This window comes from Mesoplodon densirostris, chromosome 2 (assembly GCF_025265405.1).
Source record: "Mesoplodon densirostris isolate mMesDen1 chromosome 2, mMesDen1 primary haplotype, whole genome shotgun sequence".
NCBI lineage: Eukaryota > Metazoa > Chordata > Mammalia > Artiodactyla > Ziphiidae > Mesoplodon > Mesoplodon densirostris.
In genome coordinates this window covers 108,114,610-108,130,488 of record NC_082662.1, presented here as the reverse complement: position 1 = coordinate 108,130,488, position 15,879 = coordinate 108,114,610, and the positions used below count along the sequence as shown (strand labels likewise).

The window sequence follows — 15,879 nt, the reverse complement described above, 5'->3', positions numbered from 1 at the left end:
TCAGAGTTGTTCTCTAAAGGAATGTAGGGGGAATATTGAGAGGTGGATGTTTCATTCATCACTTTTCCCTGTCTCTCTGCACTTTCAGGTGAATCCCTGACCCCAAAACGCACCCAGCTTATCTATCTACTTGCTGTTGCTGTTGTTATTGTCTTGTTTATTATCCTGCTGGGGGTTATCATGGCAAAACGAAAGCGTAAGCATGGCTCCCTCTGGCTGCCTGAAGGCTTCACCCTTCGCCGTGACTCCAGCAATCACAAACGTCGTGAGCCAGTGGGACAGGATGCCGTGGGGCTGAAGTAAGGGAGTCTGCCAACAAGCTACCATTCACAGTAATAATGAGCATGGATAAGAGGAAAATTAGATCTTGTTGAATCATGATTTTATATTCTGAGCTCTGGCCATGCTGTGTTATTACACTTGACCATGATTCTGGATGCCTACTGAGTGACTAGAAAATAAAAGAGTCTGGATGCTTCAATTCTGTACATATAATCACAGTGGTCCTCAGCTTCTGTGATGAGGCAGGCACACTTTTGTTGTCAGCTCTTGATTAGTGGGAAAGGAAAGGATATTTCCTCAGGCAATGGGATGTAATATTGCCCATTTTTCCTGGGCCGAAGGCCCTGAAAGTCTGACTATAGCCATGAGAGTGTGTGATGGTAGAAAAAGTATTGAAAACTTCTGTGTTTGTTTATGATATAACATCTGTTCTTATTTTACACCTTCATAATTCTGTCACATCAGAAATCTCTCAGTGCAAGTCTCGGAGGCTAACCTAATTGGTTCTGGAACAAGTGAACATTGGGTCGATGATGAAGGGCCCCAGCCAAAGAAAGCCAAGGTAAGCTAGCCATGGTAGAGCCACCATTGTTATCCACTATCTGCTCACATTTCATATTTCTGTCCTTTGGTATCTAGAGTGTCATGAATGGGAGAAAAGGGTGATATTCTTTACATGTTGCCCAGGCAGAGGCTATCCTAGGTTGTCTGAAAAAGCAGGAATCTTTAGGTCACTGATGGCCTTGGGTTACCTGTGTAAGTTTTTCAAAAAGAACTCTTTAAAAATAATAAAACAAACATGCTTCCTTCCTCAAGTGTCATGCTGATGGTACTTGAATAAGGACTACTGTGTGTAAATAGCAATTTCCTTCATGGCTAGATCTCTCCCTTATCCTCTCTGGGTACTTCTCCTTCTGGAAGGGAAGGTGGAACTAATCAATGGAAGAGAGCCAAAGACCACTGAGTTCGGAGGCTTCAGAGCTTGAGCCCTGGAAACTAAAGCCGTATAGAAGTCAGAGGTACATTGGGCCGAGTCTGACATGAAAAAGGAGACCATTCACCCATAGATATACAGGTCTGGGATATGCATGTATCCCAAGGATAGTCTAAATCAGCTTGAGGAAATAAATGCTTGAGGAATACAGGCATGAAGTACACCATGATGGTTAAGAACGTTGCTTTAGCTATAGTCAGCACTGGATCCAAGTCCAAAACTCTGGCACATCACCTAACCTCTTTGTATTTAATTACCTTAATCTGTAAGATAAGGAAAATAATAATAATTCTTTTCTCTATGAGTTGTTGTGTGGATTAAATACAGCAATACGTGTAAATTGCCTTACCTAGTTTCTGTCACATACTAAATACTTCATAAAGGGCAGCTGGTTTTAAAATTATAATAATAATATTATTATTCAATAAATACTTCCTGAATGCTTGCTCTGTGCTGGGCACTGGGATAAATACAAGGTACAGGGAGACAACCTTGAGCAAGGCTTGTTCCCTATTGTGAGGAACCTTTCAGGTAGCAGTAGAAACTGTCATGGAGTGCCATGTAAATACTTAACACATGCTCAGTTAAGAAGAGTGAGCAGAGGATGCTCTTTAGGACCAACAAGAGGAATTAGAGTCTACTGTCTATTTGAAGGGTAGACAGGAGTTAGTCAGACAAAGAATTGGGAGAGACCATGGCAGGCTGAAGGAACAACATAGTCAAAAGCCCAGAAGCAGGAAAATGGTACTTTGGGGATCTGTAGATGGCATGTTAGGTAGGTAATATAGGTGACGTAGTAAGGCTGAAGCCTAGAGTATGGGATTGGGGAGGTTAGGAGAGTTGTACAGATGATGCAGGAGAGGTAAACAGGAACCACATCATGAGAGCAGTAGGAAGCCAATGTGGATAATAATGTGGAAGGTTAGATAGGAGGACAGAGAAAACTGGGTGGGAGATTAGAAGTGATGGGAGACTCTGGACTAGCTCCTTGTCTGCAGCTCCTGGCGTGGGCCAGATTGATAGGGAGAGTTGTCTTCTCCTTTCAGGCTGAAGATGAGGCTTTACTCTCGGAAGAAGATGATCCCATCGATCGACGGCCGTGGACACAGCAGCACCTTGAAGCTGCAGATATCCGTAGGACACCATCGTTGGCTCTCACTCCTCCACAGGCAGAGCAGGAGGTTGATGTGCTGGACGTGAACGTCCGCGGCCCAGGTCAGCACCTGCAAAGCCTCCCCTTTTTCGTTGCGTATGCCTGCCCTGGCTTCCACCTTATCCCTGTGTTTGTCCCACTTGGTGATATGCTCCCTTCTGATTTCACAGATTGGAAATCAGCTTGAGGAAATGAATGTTTAAGGAACACAGGCTTGCAGAAATTATGAATTTATATGAGAAAAGAGGGAAGATTTCACATTGCTTCACATACAGCATGCTCGACAGCAAACAGGCTGATTATTTGGGATTGATTTTAGTAGGACAAAAACATAATATTCCAAAGCAGAGGGATAGAGAATTGGTTTAGTTCGTACCTTAGTGCACATAGTTTATTAATACTGGATATTTTAAAAAGTTGTCCAATTTAAAATAACATAGCACTTAGGAACTTGAACAGGAAAGCTTATTTAACGTAGAGAACAGCTGCTCTTTACAGAAAGGATATTATCAAGGAAAAGTCAATTGCCAATTACGACAAGAATCACAGAGTTTTTTCACAAAAGAATAATTTTCTTCACATTGAACAACAATAGGGTTAATTGAATATTAATGTCCTTCCCCTCCTCGAATACCTTTTGGAATTTTCCTTTCCTCTAGATGGGTGCACCCCACTGATGCTGGCTTCTCTCCGAGGAGGCAGCTCAGATATGAGTGATGAAGATGAAGATGCAGAGGACTCTTCCGCCAACATCATCACAGACTTGGTCTACCAGGGTGCCAGCCTCCAAGCCCAGACAGACCGGACTGGTGAGATGGCCCTGCATCTTGCAGCCCGCTACTCGAGGGCCGATGCTGCCAAGCGCCTCCTGGATGCAGGTGCAGACGCCAATGCCCAGGACAACATGGGCCGCTGCCCTCTCCATGCTGCAGTGGCAGCTGATGCCCAAGGTGTCTTCCAGGTAAAGAACATGTAAAGAGTTGGTTCCTTATGGATCTAGTATATTTTCCCTTTATTAAGGCACTTAATATCCCATTACATTTGTTCAATGATTCTTTGAGAGAATAAGGCAGATGATAAGAGTCCTGCTTGCTGGAAAGGAAAAGGGAAAGCAGGAAAGGGGAGGCAGGCAAACAGACTTGACTATTTACAGCCAGGAAATAATAGAGCCAACAGCAGATAACACCAGTCTTCTGATTGTTAATCACTGCTTAGCTTTGTTTTGTTTCTGACGTGGCAAAATGCCTCCCAGATGAAAAGATCAGACGGGAGTGATACCTGTTATGAAGCCTCTGACTAGTGTCAGCTTCTCCCTCTAGATATATCTGACCATATGGGCTTCCAGCTGCTCCTTGGTGGGTTTCTTGTATAATGTATACCTGATGCCCTATTATTCTACCCTTATGAGGAAATTGGAGGCATGCTGTATCATCCTAACCTATACACCATAACTGAGGTTGTGGTATTTTCCCACATCCCTCTTTTTTCTTTAGAAAGTAGAAGTACATTAGTTTACATAGCCATTGTAAAGCTTGAGCACCTATTTGTTTGTATTTTCATTCATCCGTTTACTCCTTCATTCATTCATTCAACAAATATTTATTGACTGACCATGGTAGAACCATGGGCACAAAGATAGCAAGACATTCCCTGTACTCCAGGGACTTACAGTGTAGCCTCAGCTCTGATGCTGTTATTTCTTATCTTAGCTTCATTATTTTTTGTATCCAGGTGACTCTCTTTTCTGTACTTTCTCGTGTTCTAGATACTGATCCGCAACCGAGTAACTGATCTAGATGCCAGGATGAATGATGGCACTACACCCCTGATCCTGGCTGCCCGCCTAGCTGTGGAGGGAATGGTGGCAGAGCTGATCAACTGCCAAGCAGATGTGAATGCAGTGGACGACCACGGTAGGGATGAGAAGCAGGGATCCAGATTCCTACCTGCAAAGCAAGCCTCTAAGGAGGAAGATTGTTGCAAGGTCCTTAATGAGCTGTCCCAGATCCGAATCCACTGAAGATTCATTCAGTCATCCATTCTTCCTTTTACCATATTGAGTTCAGAGATCTGAGACAGTGGGAGGTCCATAGATGAAGCTGGGAAGGGACTTTTAGTGAGGGTTCTCAGATCTCAAAGCAGGTCTAGGGAAGGTTTCCCTGTGTACGTTCCCAGGCACACCACTCTTGATATGAGGATGTGAGAGCCAACTTCATTGTGGAGGTGAGGGTTGTGAGATATTCTAACTATGCATTCTGGCATGTAATAAATAAGTAGGTTATTGTCTTCAGTGTGTGACAGGGTAGATTCTGCCATGTGAGGGATGTGGTACCATAGACAGATGATCCTTTTACTTAGAGGTCTTCTGGAGGCTAAGCAGCCTGTACTGAAGTATTTCTAGAATAGAGGAAAATGAAGATAATACTTGGGTTTTTCCTATGGGCCCCCAGAGAGAACTGGCTTCCAACTGTTGTCTGAGAAGTTCAAGGTTTCCTTGTACAAATCCTGATGCTTCCCAGTAGTAGGAGTAGGACATGTCTTTCTGCTGTGTCTGCTTATAAAAATGTTTTGTTTGTTTTTAATTTAATTTAATTTATTTTTATTTTTGGCTGCGTTGGGTCTTTGTTGCTGCACGTGGGCTTTCTCTAGTTGCAGCGAGCGGGTGCACGGGCTTTTCATTGCAGTGGCTTCTCTTGTTGCAGAGCACGGGCTCTAGACGTGCGGGCTTCAGTAGTTGTGGCTCACGGGCTCTAGAGCGCAGGCTCAGTAGTTGTGGCGCACGGGCTTAGTTGCTCTGCGGCATGTGGGATCTTCCCGGACCAGGGCTCGAACCCGTGTCCCCTGCGTTGGCAGGAGGATTCTTAACCGCTGCACCACCAGGGAAGCCCTAAAAATGTTTTTTTCCTGCAGGAAAATCTGCTCTTCACTGGGCAGCTGCTGTGAATAATGTGGAGGCGACCCTTTTGCTGTTGAAAAATGGGGCCAACCGAGACATGCAGGACAACAAGGTACAGTCTGGGCTCTGAGCTGGGGGGCAAGCATAGCAGTGCCTCAGATTATAAGGCCTTCGCTTTTCTCCTGTAGCTCCTCTTTTGATAAGGATAGACAAAGATGGAAGCAGATTGGAACTTGGTCCAGAGAGCTGGAGTGCTTGTATTGGGCTTAACCAGGGAAGTGTCAGGATTGACCCTCCGCCTACTCAGTACTCAGTCTGCATCAGGCTCTCCTGTCAATAACTTTGGTGTAGCCTTTTCTGCCTTTCTCTTCTTTGACATTTCCCTTTCGCCTGGTCTTCGTTCTGTTCACACTCACTTCCTTTTCACTTGTTTGTTCTTATTTGTTTTCTTGATACTTTTCCCCCCTGTTCTTGGGCACCATGATATTTTCCTGTTTGCTTTTCTTCCTCTGAGTTTTATGTCATGTTTCCCCTCTCTTGCTCATCTTATCTTCTCTCATTAATTTCCTCTTTTCCCTTATGTTAGTTCTTTCTCTCAGATGTTTTGTCTCTTCTTTCTTTTACTTTCCCTTATTTTTCCCAGTTCTATAAATGCTTTAGGTTCTTCCCCTCATACCTTTCTTATTTCTACCTGTTATTCCTTTTAGAACCCTATTTTGATAAGCTCAGTGCTCTTTTAAGTGAATTTCTGGCTTGGGGACATGCTTTATCTCACATGTTCCCCACTAAGGAGATGTAGCACCCAATGGGGCAAAATTGCTTCTTGGGGTGGGGTAAAATAATCTTAACTTTCTTTATGTATAAAGTACAGATATCCATTCAGTACGTAGGTAGTTATACACTTTATCTGTGATATTAAAATTTCATGCGGGAAGGAAGTTAGGAAAACGTGTCTAAAGGGATGATAACAAACAGATTGAGAAACACTGCTGTATTCTCAAGAGTGTTATTAAAATGTGCTCTGTGTGGGCCTTTTCTGTAGGAAGAGACCCCTCTGTTTCTTGCTGCCCGGGAGGGGAGCTACGAAGCAGCCAAGATCCTGTTAGACCATTTTGCCAATCGGGACATCACAGACCACATGGATCGTCTTCCCCGGGACGTGGCTCGGGACCGCATGCACCATGACATTGTGCGCCTGCTGGATGAGTACAATGTGACCCCGAGCCCTCCAGGCACCGTGCTGACTTCTGCTCTCTCACCTGTCATCTGTGGACCCAACAGATCTTTTCTCAGTCTGAAGCACACCCCGATGGGCAAGAAGTCTAGACGGCCCAATGCCAAGAGTGTTGTGCCCTGTAGCCTCCCTAACCTTGCCAAGGAGGCCAAGGATGCCAAGGGGAGTAGGAGGAAGAAGTCTCTGAGTGACAAGGGCCAGTTGTCTGAGAGCTCAGTGACTCTGTCCCCCGTCGATTCCCTAGAATCTCCTCACACATACGTTTCTGATACCACATCCTCTCCGATGATTACATCCCCCGGAATCTTACAGGCCTCACCCAACCCTGTGTTGGCCACTGCTGCCCCCCCTGCCCCAGTCCATGCACAGCATGCACTGTCTTTCTCTAACCTTCATGAGATGCAGCCCTTGGCTCACGGGGCCAACACTGTGCTTCCCTCAGTGAGCCAGCTGCTGTCACACCACCACATTGTTCCCCCAGGCAGTGGCAGTGCGGGGAGCTTGGGTAGGCTACATCCAGTCACTGTCCCAGCGGACTGGATGAACCGTGTGGAGGTGAATGAGACCCAGTACAACGAGATGTTTGGTATGGTCCTGGCTCCAGCTGAGGGCACTCACCCTGGCATAACTCCCCAGAGCAGGCCGCCTGAAGGGAAGCATTTACCTGCCCCTCGAGAGCCCTTGCCCCCCATCGTGACTTTCCAGCTAATCCCCAAAGGCAGCATTGCCCAACCAGCCGGGGCTGCCCAGCCTCCATCCAGCTGCCCTCCAGCTGTTGCAGGCACCCTGCCCACCATGTATCAGATTCCAGAAATGGCTCGTTTGCCCAGTATGGCTTTCCCCACTGCCATGATGCCCCAGCAGGATGGGCAGGTTGCTCAGACCATTCTCCCAGCCTACCATCCCTTTCCAGCCTCTGTGGGCAAGTATCCCACACCCCCTTCACAGCATAGCTATGCTTCCTCCAATGCTGCTGAGAGAACGCCCAGTCACAGTGGTCACCTCCAGGGTGAGCATCCCTACCTGACACCATCCCCAGAGTCTCCTGACCAGTGGTCAAGTTCATCCCCCCACTCTGCTTCTGACTGGTCAGATGTGACCACCAGCCCCACTCCTGGGGGTGCTGGAGGAGGCCAGCGGGGACCTGGGGCACACATGTCTGAGCCGCCACGCAGCAACATGCAGGTCTATGCATGAAACACTCTGCCTCCAGCATAGGGACAGAACTCCTATCGTAAATGCTGCTGAGGAGCAAATGAAGGTCGTCCGGGAGAGAAATGAAGAAATCTCTGGAACCAGCTTCCGGAGGCAGGGGAGAGGAGATGCTCTTATCTTGTAGATGATGCAAAGGAAGCAATTTTCTTAGCTTCGCTGTGTATCTGCAGGGTTTTGGGAGCAGGGAAGGGACAAGGCTCCTTGTAATCTCTTGCCCATCACGCCCAGGTTCGTGGAATTGCAAGATGAATACAAGACTTGGGACCGTGTTTCCTCTCTTCAGTGTGGGCAACAAGATTGATGCCTGTTGCAGACATTCTTGCAGCTTGGACTGTATTTTCAGCCTTGGGGGCTATTGCTATATCCATGAGAAGATTCTATAGTAGAGTCCTATTGGGAATTGTGCCCTGGAATTCTGCCGGTGTTGACCTATCTTATATTCTCATCCTTGGAAAGTCTTTTGACTTCACTTGGTGCTGTAATTGTTGCACCTCTCTGTGGCTGGAAACCCACCTGCATGTTATAGGGCAGGACCTTTGTGCTTTTAATCATTCCTGCTCTGGAAAGCACCTGCAGCCTTCTTTTCCCCTCCTGTTTTCCCAGTGTCCCTAGGAGTCTCACGGGGTTTACTTTTATGGTTCTCAGCAGAAAACTTTCAAGTATGTTTCTTTAGAAAATGGACATAGTGCATTCTCCTACATAATATCATTCCTAAAAGAAGAAGGGGAGCAAAATATTTTTCTTTGAACCCATTTAGGGGACCAGAACCCCCTTCAAGAGGCTGCCCCTGAATTCTCTTGCCTGCATACAGGATTCCTACAAACCTTACCAGGTAGAAGAGTAAGAATCTGTTGTTTTTTCCATTTGTGGGCCTAGTAAGTGTGAAGGTTTATCCTTGGCAGTGTAGGTAATATGAGCCCTTTAAAAACCCAAACAGACAAAGGTTTGGAATGTTGGAATGACCAAGAGATAAGGTAACTCATGCAAGGAGTGGTTACTCACTGACCCATCCCTGCCAAGCATTCCATTGACTGCCAGTGTGAAACACATTTGTTCCCTGATATTAGAACGCTCGGCCTGCTTCACTCACACATCCAGCAGATGAAGATCATCTTAGCTGTTGAGCCTTCCCCTCCACATATCTCCAAGAAGCAAATGTCTCAAACAATATTCCCTCACTGTTCAGAAGTGAAATTTCCTCCACTCAAGGGCCCCCTGTGACAGTCGTCTTCCCCTAGTCAGATGGCCGTAGTCTCTACTTCCTGATGTTCCTTCTGAGCCCAGGCCCCTTCACCCAGCTTCCCTCCATACTGTGGGGTCTGATTACTGGTGCACCCAGTAGGTTCTCACTGAACAGTGGGTTTTCTTTGTTCGAGTGTGGGAAATAGAATGTTGGCTTACAAGAAGGTTGGAAGGGGAGGAACTATGAGGTAGCCTTTGCTATTTTTTGCTACCATTTCTTTTCCTTTCAATCCATCATGAGATTCTCTGTTAGGGAACTAATGTGGACACTTATCAGGGACATTTTCCTTTCATAGAGTCACCTTCTAGATGATAATGGACAATTACAGACTCACTGTCTTGTCATCCTCATGTTCAGATTGTGATTGTATCTCACCTGAGTCTGCTTCCTGTATTTGTGGTGTTGGCAACTTTTTTGACCCTCTGTCAAGGACGAAGCATTCTAGCCAACACTAGGAAGAGGAGAAAAATACTTCTCTTCCTCTTCTCCCTGAGTCAGCTAACAACTGGTCCTGTCTCCACACTGTTACTTCTGCCCGGTGCTATGATGTCATGACACATGGAAAATTAGTTCTTCTGGGGACATTTTGTAGATATTAATAGGTGGTCTGCCTACTCCGTGTTGGTTTTGATAGTTTTCATTCCTGCCTTGCCTGGGAGTATTCATCAGTTCTTCCCATTTACCTGATTTATCTGTCTGTGACTTCGTATGGAAACCCTGTGTGTCTGTTCGCATGGAACTGTACAAAGGATTTTCCCAGTCCTGCCCAAGTTCATTGAATTAAAAAAATATTTTGTTTTTCCCTGATATAAGCAGATTGTTCATTTGTATTTTATTCTCTCACATGGCAACTCTACCAGCCCCTTTCATAGTATGTAGTATTTTATCATTCTAAATGGTGACTCTTTATCCTTGGACCCATTTGTTGATTCACAGGTGGGGAGAACCTATCTACATGGATCACTATGGACCCCACACATCTGCACTTCTCCGTCATCCCATTCCAGCCCCTCTTCCTCAAAGTGTCAACCTCTGATCCAGTAGCTTGATCCCTTGTAGCCTCCTCCATCCACAGGCACACTGTAGGCCTAACTTGCTTATTCCTCTGTGGGTTTTGGGGAAATGAATGTGAAAGCTGCCATTAAAGACAACAGGCTTCAGTGATGAGGAAGACACTGCCTTTCCAGCATTTATCAATTGCTTAGATTGTAAGAACACTTCAGTTGTATAGTGCCTAGTAAAAGAGAAGGTAAGGTGGAGAATCACTTTCTCACATGGGTGCTGAATTGGAGACTAAGTTTGTATGGGATACAACTTTTATGCCAGGTATAGGTCACCCTTTGTGCCCCCCACATTTTTGTTTTATCTTTATAAATTCTTCCTTTGATTCCTCTTCTGTCTGCCTTTGGGGATATGTTTTTTATTTGTTTCTTTTGTATTAAGTGTCATTTTCTGACTTACATGTTGCTGAGGGAGGGAGAGGTTTGAAGGAAAGAGAGACTGAGAGCTAAAGATTTTATGTAAGCAGTCAGCTATGATGCGCAAGTCCATTATATCATCTTATTATTAAATTTGCTAGTTCATAATTCTTGCATAAAAAAGAACCAAAGGTGTAATGTTCTGTTGGAAGGTTGTTTGGGGATTTTGGCCTTAACTAATATACTGAATGTATAATGACTGTTTGAGAGGACAAGTTTATATGCCCTGAGGCTCCCATTCATAACTGCTTGGTACTGTGGCTTCTTCCTTGTGTAAATTTCTCATAAAAGTGATACGATATCTGTTTGTATGAGAAACCCATAACCAGTAAAATGACTGCATATTCCTGACTATACATAGTAAGGAAAATGCACAATTTGTTTTTAATTTTCAAAGTTTCATTCTGAAAGTAGTTAAGATGAAATTTATATGGAAGCATTTTTATCACAAAATAAAAAACGTTACATGTCAAGCTCAATGGGCACTGCAGTTTTTATTTTCCATTCTTGCATCGCTGGTCTTGCAATGATTTACCTTATGATGTCATAATTTGCTGAGAGAGAAAACATTTTCTTCTCATTCTGAATCCCACGGAGCCTAGCACTAGTCTTTTTTTCTTTCACCAGGCAGAGAATAAATAAATGCTTTTGAGGAGAAAGCTTCTGCCAGATAGGAAGCATCACAAGATTGAGTTACTTCTCTGTTCACTAACTGGTGACAAATGGACAATGGCTCAGGACAAAGTGCCTTCCAGTGGAAATGTAGAATATTTGCTAAAGCCAGAATTGGGATTTGGGATATAACTAATAAAACCAATGGTGCTATTAACTAAACCATTAGTTTCCAATATTATTCCTCTTTAAATTTTGTATAGAGTTAAAATATACAGCTATATAATATTATTTTGCATAAATGGATGTTACCAAGTTCATTCATACATTTACTTGTCAATCAGTGAGATGTTTGAACACAAATACTTGACATTGATGGTATATATGACATTTTAAACACAATTGGTATCATATACTGGTTATCCTGAGTTATAATTTTATATAAAACACATTTGAGTCCTCATGTTGGGTTTTTAAAATGGTGTAAAGAGAAAATGAATTTGAGAGCTAAGGAATGTCTCGCCCAAGCCTGGTTCTCTACAGGCTGGCTTCTCAGAGCCTTTCAGATTCTGTGGTAACAAAAATTTGCTCCATGGAAACCTACTTCAGTGGATCTGGGCTGTCCATCACATCCTATTCCTGCAACTGCAAGCGTAGAAACCTACTGCTTGATCATGCAGGGACTATCCAGGGCTTTCCTAGGCATGAAATGCAAGAAGGGAGAGCAGGGCAGGAGGCCAAGGGCTGCCGTATCACACAGCTGGAACAATAGACTTGGACCCCGGGACTGGGCTTCCCTGTCATGCAACTAAAAGGCCTCACAGCTCAAGGAGAGGGGGTGAATTCTTTTCTCAGAACATGATAATAGACCAACCGTCTTTAATGTCTGCACACTGTGATGATGTGATGGGCAATAGGCAAACTACAAGCCTGTTACTGCCTCTGCTTCCCAGTTCTCACAATAAACGCTGCCTCAGGTTGCTGCATGATATTGAGGTCATTCACCTCATTTGGTGACAGTATTGTTTTTCTCTTTAGACTGCCACGCGGCTTGTGGGATCTTAGTTCCCCAAAAAGGGATCAAACCTGGGCCTGCGGCAGTTAAAGCATGGAGTCCTAACACTGGACTGCCAGGGAATTCCCTGGTGATAGTATTTTTAAAATGAAGTATGAATCAGGTGCTTGCAAAAGCCCCGAAGAGAGAGGTGGTGCGTGTGGAGTGTGTGTGTGTGTGTGTGTGTGTGTTTGTAGGTATGTGAATGTGTGTGAAGCAAAGAGTGAATACAACTTTTCCTTCTTTTGAAACGGACCTTAAGAAAACACATTTAAAACATCTGCACCAGTCAAGTCCTGACTGCAAAGTGTGGGCAAATTCAAATGAGGATAATTCAAGAAGGGCTTATTTATCAAAACTAATTATGAAATGCGTGTGGGGTGTAGGGGAAACCTAAGGGGTAGTGCAGAAAGTCCTCATTAGCATCAGCATCTATTACCACTTCCCGGTCCAAAGGCGTGAAGGCTGGGAGAGGTTACTGGAAACTGAAAGGAGGGAGTCCTATAGAACAAGTTAACTCAAGGAGAGCTGTGACTTCTGCCAGGGGCATGGTGAGCCCCAGGCCCTCTCACTGCAAGGAAGCCAAGAAATGAACATCCTGATCTCATTCCCCACCACACTTCCACCCTGGACTTTCTATTTGCTGAATCCAAGTCAAAGACTGAAAATAAAGGAGTCTGTTGAACCATTGATACAGGTCAGCTTCCTGGAGGAGAAATCTTGGTGGAGAAAGGAAGAGAGTGGATCTGGAAGGTGCAAACACAACATTATCCAAACCATTTTCCCTCCAATGATAATATTTCTAAAAAAACTTCTATTGACAGCCTGCCACTGATATGTGAAGGCAGGGAAATTATGTACTGATAATCCTGACTTAACTTCTTTTCCTGATCAACTAGTGTGTTTCTTCACCACCTTGTCTTTGAGCACCCAGACTGAAGATAATCATCAGCAGGAGGATGGATAAATTATGGTGCTGTCACTCTATGGAATACTACCCAGAAATGAAAAAGAATAACATGCAACAATATAAAGAGGTGTCATTGACATAATGTTGAGCAAGATAAGCCGGACACTAGAAAATACATTCTGCATGATTCCATTATGTAAGTCAGAAAAGCAAACAGCTGATAAATAAAGATCTGAGTAGTGGGTACTTTTGGGGCAGAGGAGTCTTGACTGAGAAGACTGCAAGAAAAATCTGTTTGGAGACAGAAAATACCTTGACTTTGGTGGTGATTTCATGAATGTATACATAAAATTTCATGTAAAATTTACTTAAGATTTGTGAATTTTACTAATGTGAGTTATACTTCAATAAAATGTATCTATAATACTGACAGAAATGTATAAACACCTAATATTATAAATACTGTAGTATATAACTATGTATAATTTTATATTTTAAAATTATAATACATTAATATTTTTTCATATTTGTTTCAGATGTTCAAAAATGAGGTAATATAGGTGAGACTCCTATATCCTCCATTCCCCTCCCTTCCTTCCTCCCGCCTTCCTTTTCCAGTTATTTGCTTTCATAAATTTAATTTGTGGAGATTATTTTATGCTTAACAACATTGCTATTTGCAATAGGTGATCCATGAAGCAAATATATTTTCAAATTCCGTTGTATAAATTGTGAGACCACAGAATTGCAAAATTACTTAAATGAGCAAGGCAAGCCAGCTATTGGCTAGCTGGGTAGGAGTTCTGGAGTCCAGCAGGAGAATCCATACCTGTCTGGGCCCTGGCTGCTATTTGGTACTACCTGGTGGCACTTAGCTGCTTCAGCATAAACATATTGGGATTGAGTCTGGGTTCTGTAATTAGACAGGGACTTGCAAGCTCTTCATTGTAAATCATCACCTGCTTCTTATGCCTATTTCAGACAATTTAGGCCAGCAAATACTGGGATGTAAGAACCCAGCTTGTGTCTTCCTGTAATAGGATTGTCTCATTTTTCTCTCTCCCTCACCTCAATCATCCCTTTCCCTCCACTCCTGGAAAAGATTTAAGAATAAGGATCTGGCAGACGATGGTCACCAACCAGTAATCATGTTACATCAGAATCTTGTTACTATGGTTATTGCAGGATTTTACATATAAGGATTGGAAAGGAGGAAGAGAAGATATCTTCATCTGAGATTAATAAGACTATATACTTGGGCAGCCCAAGAAAATATACTAAAAACCTACCCTAGGTTTCAGTAAATAAAACAACGTAAAATTACTTTGTAGAAAAACTTTGTTATAAACAAAATCCAGTTTGGGGATGTAATTAAAGAGAAGAACACATTTCATCTGATCATGCCTGCAACTTTGATAATATTCATTAAGATACTCAATTTTTTAAACCTCTCTCAATATCAACTAAGATAAGTACAATCCCATAATAAGCTCTTCCTAATACTCACTTACTGAGATACCACATTTCCCCTTAGTGTGTAATTTTCCCTGCAGCAAAAAGCATCAGTGAATCCATCTTTGACTCACCAGGGTGCTCCTTGTGGTTTGACTAAAAGACATCAAGAGGCCTGTGCTGACACTCCAAGACAGGAAGAATACCTTCTCAACACCCCGTTATATACAGAGCACTGCCTGTCACAATAACAGTTAATGAATTTTCCAAGAATATCTGGAACATTCATAAAAATTATACCTAGGTAAAGCCATCTTAAAATCTTAGTGTAGTTTCAAAGAATCAGTATCATATAGACAGTAATCTCTGAACATGGCACTATCAAATTAGAAACAAAAAATCTAACCAACACCCCTATATCTATGAAAAAAATTTAATGTATAAATGTCAGTTATTAATAAAACATGTTAGAAGATATTTAGTAACTATACAAAAATTCTTATCAAATACTACCACTATTTTTGAAATAGTAATTATTAGAACTATGGAAAGCAACCAAAGTTTTTAAGTAGAAAAATTCTCATCTAAATATTTATGCCACAGCAGACTGAAACAATAACATAAGGATTTAAAATTTTTTAATTGAAATGTAGTTAATTTACAATGTGTTAGTTTCGGGTATACAACAAAGTTATTCAGTTATATATATATATTCTTTTTCAGATTCTTTTCAATTATAGGTTATTACAAGGTATTGAATATAGTTCCCTGTGCTATACAGTAGGTCCGTTTTGTTCATCTATTTTATATTTAGCAGTGTGTATATGTTAACCCCACACTCCTAATTTATCCTCCCCCACCCCTCTATCCTCCTTGGTAACCTTAAGTTTGTTTTCTATGTCTGTGAGTCTTTCTATTTTGTAAATAATTTCATCTGTATCATTTTGTTAGATTCCACATATAAGCCATATCATATGATATTTGTCTTTCTCTGGGCTACTTCACTTAGTATGATAATCTAGGTCCATCCATGATGCTGCAAATGGCATTATTTCATTCTTTTTTATGGCTGAGTAAAATTCCACTGTATATATATACCACATCTTCTGTATCCATTTAACAGTCAATGGACATTTAGGTTGCTTCCATGTCTTGGGTATTATAAATAATGCTGCTATGAACATTGCAGTGCCTTATCTTTTAGAGTTTTCTCTAGATATATGCCCAGGAGTGGGATTGCAGGATCATATGGTAACTATTTTTTAGTTTTTTGAGGAACCTCCATACTGTTCTCAATAGTGGTTGTACCAATTTACATTCCCACCATAAGTGTAGGAGGGTTCCTATTTCTCAACA

At 42.7% G+C, this 15,879-nt stretch overlaps 1 protein-coding gene across 1 annotated transcript in view; it reads left to right on the top strand.

Moving 5' to 3' along the window:
- The window catches only part of NOTCH2 (notch receptor 2), a 184,552-nt gene extending 173,578 nt beyond the window's left edge, over positions 1–10,974 (top strand). Inside the window, exons 28-34 of the mRNA XM_060090369.1 lie at positions 89–299; positions 748–844; positions 2,323–2,491; positions 3,089–3,390; positions 4,195–4,342; positions 5,340–5,437; positions 6,368–10,974. Coding sequence (XP_059946352.1) covers positions 89–299; positions 748–844; positions 2,323–2,491; positions 3,089–3,390; positions 4,195–4,342; positions 5,340–5,437; positions 6,368–7,756 — 2,414 coding nt within the window. The 3' untranslated portion in view covers positions 7,757–10,974. The remainder of the gene's footprint in view (positions 1–88; positions 300–747; positions 845–2,322; positions 2,492–3,088; positions 3,391–4,194; positions 4,343–5,339; positions 5,438–6,367) is intronic.
- Positions 10,975–15,879: the final 4,905 nt, after the last annotated feature.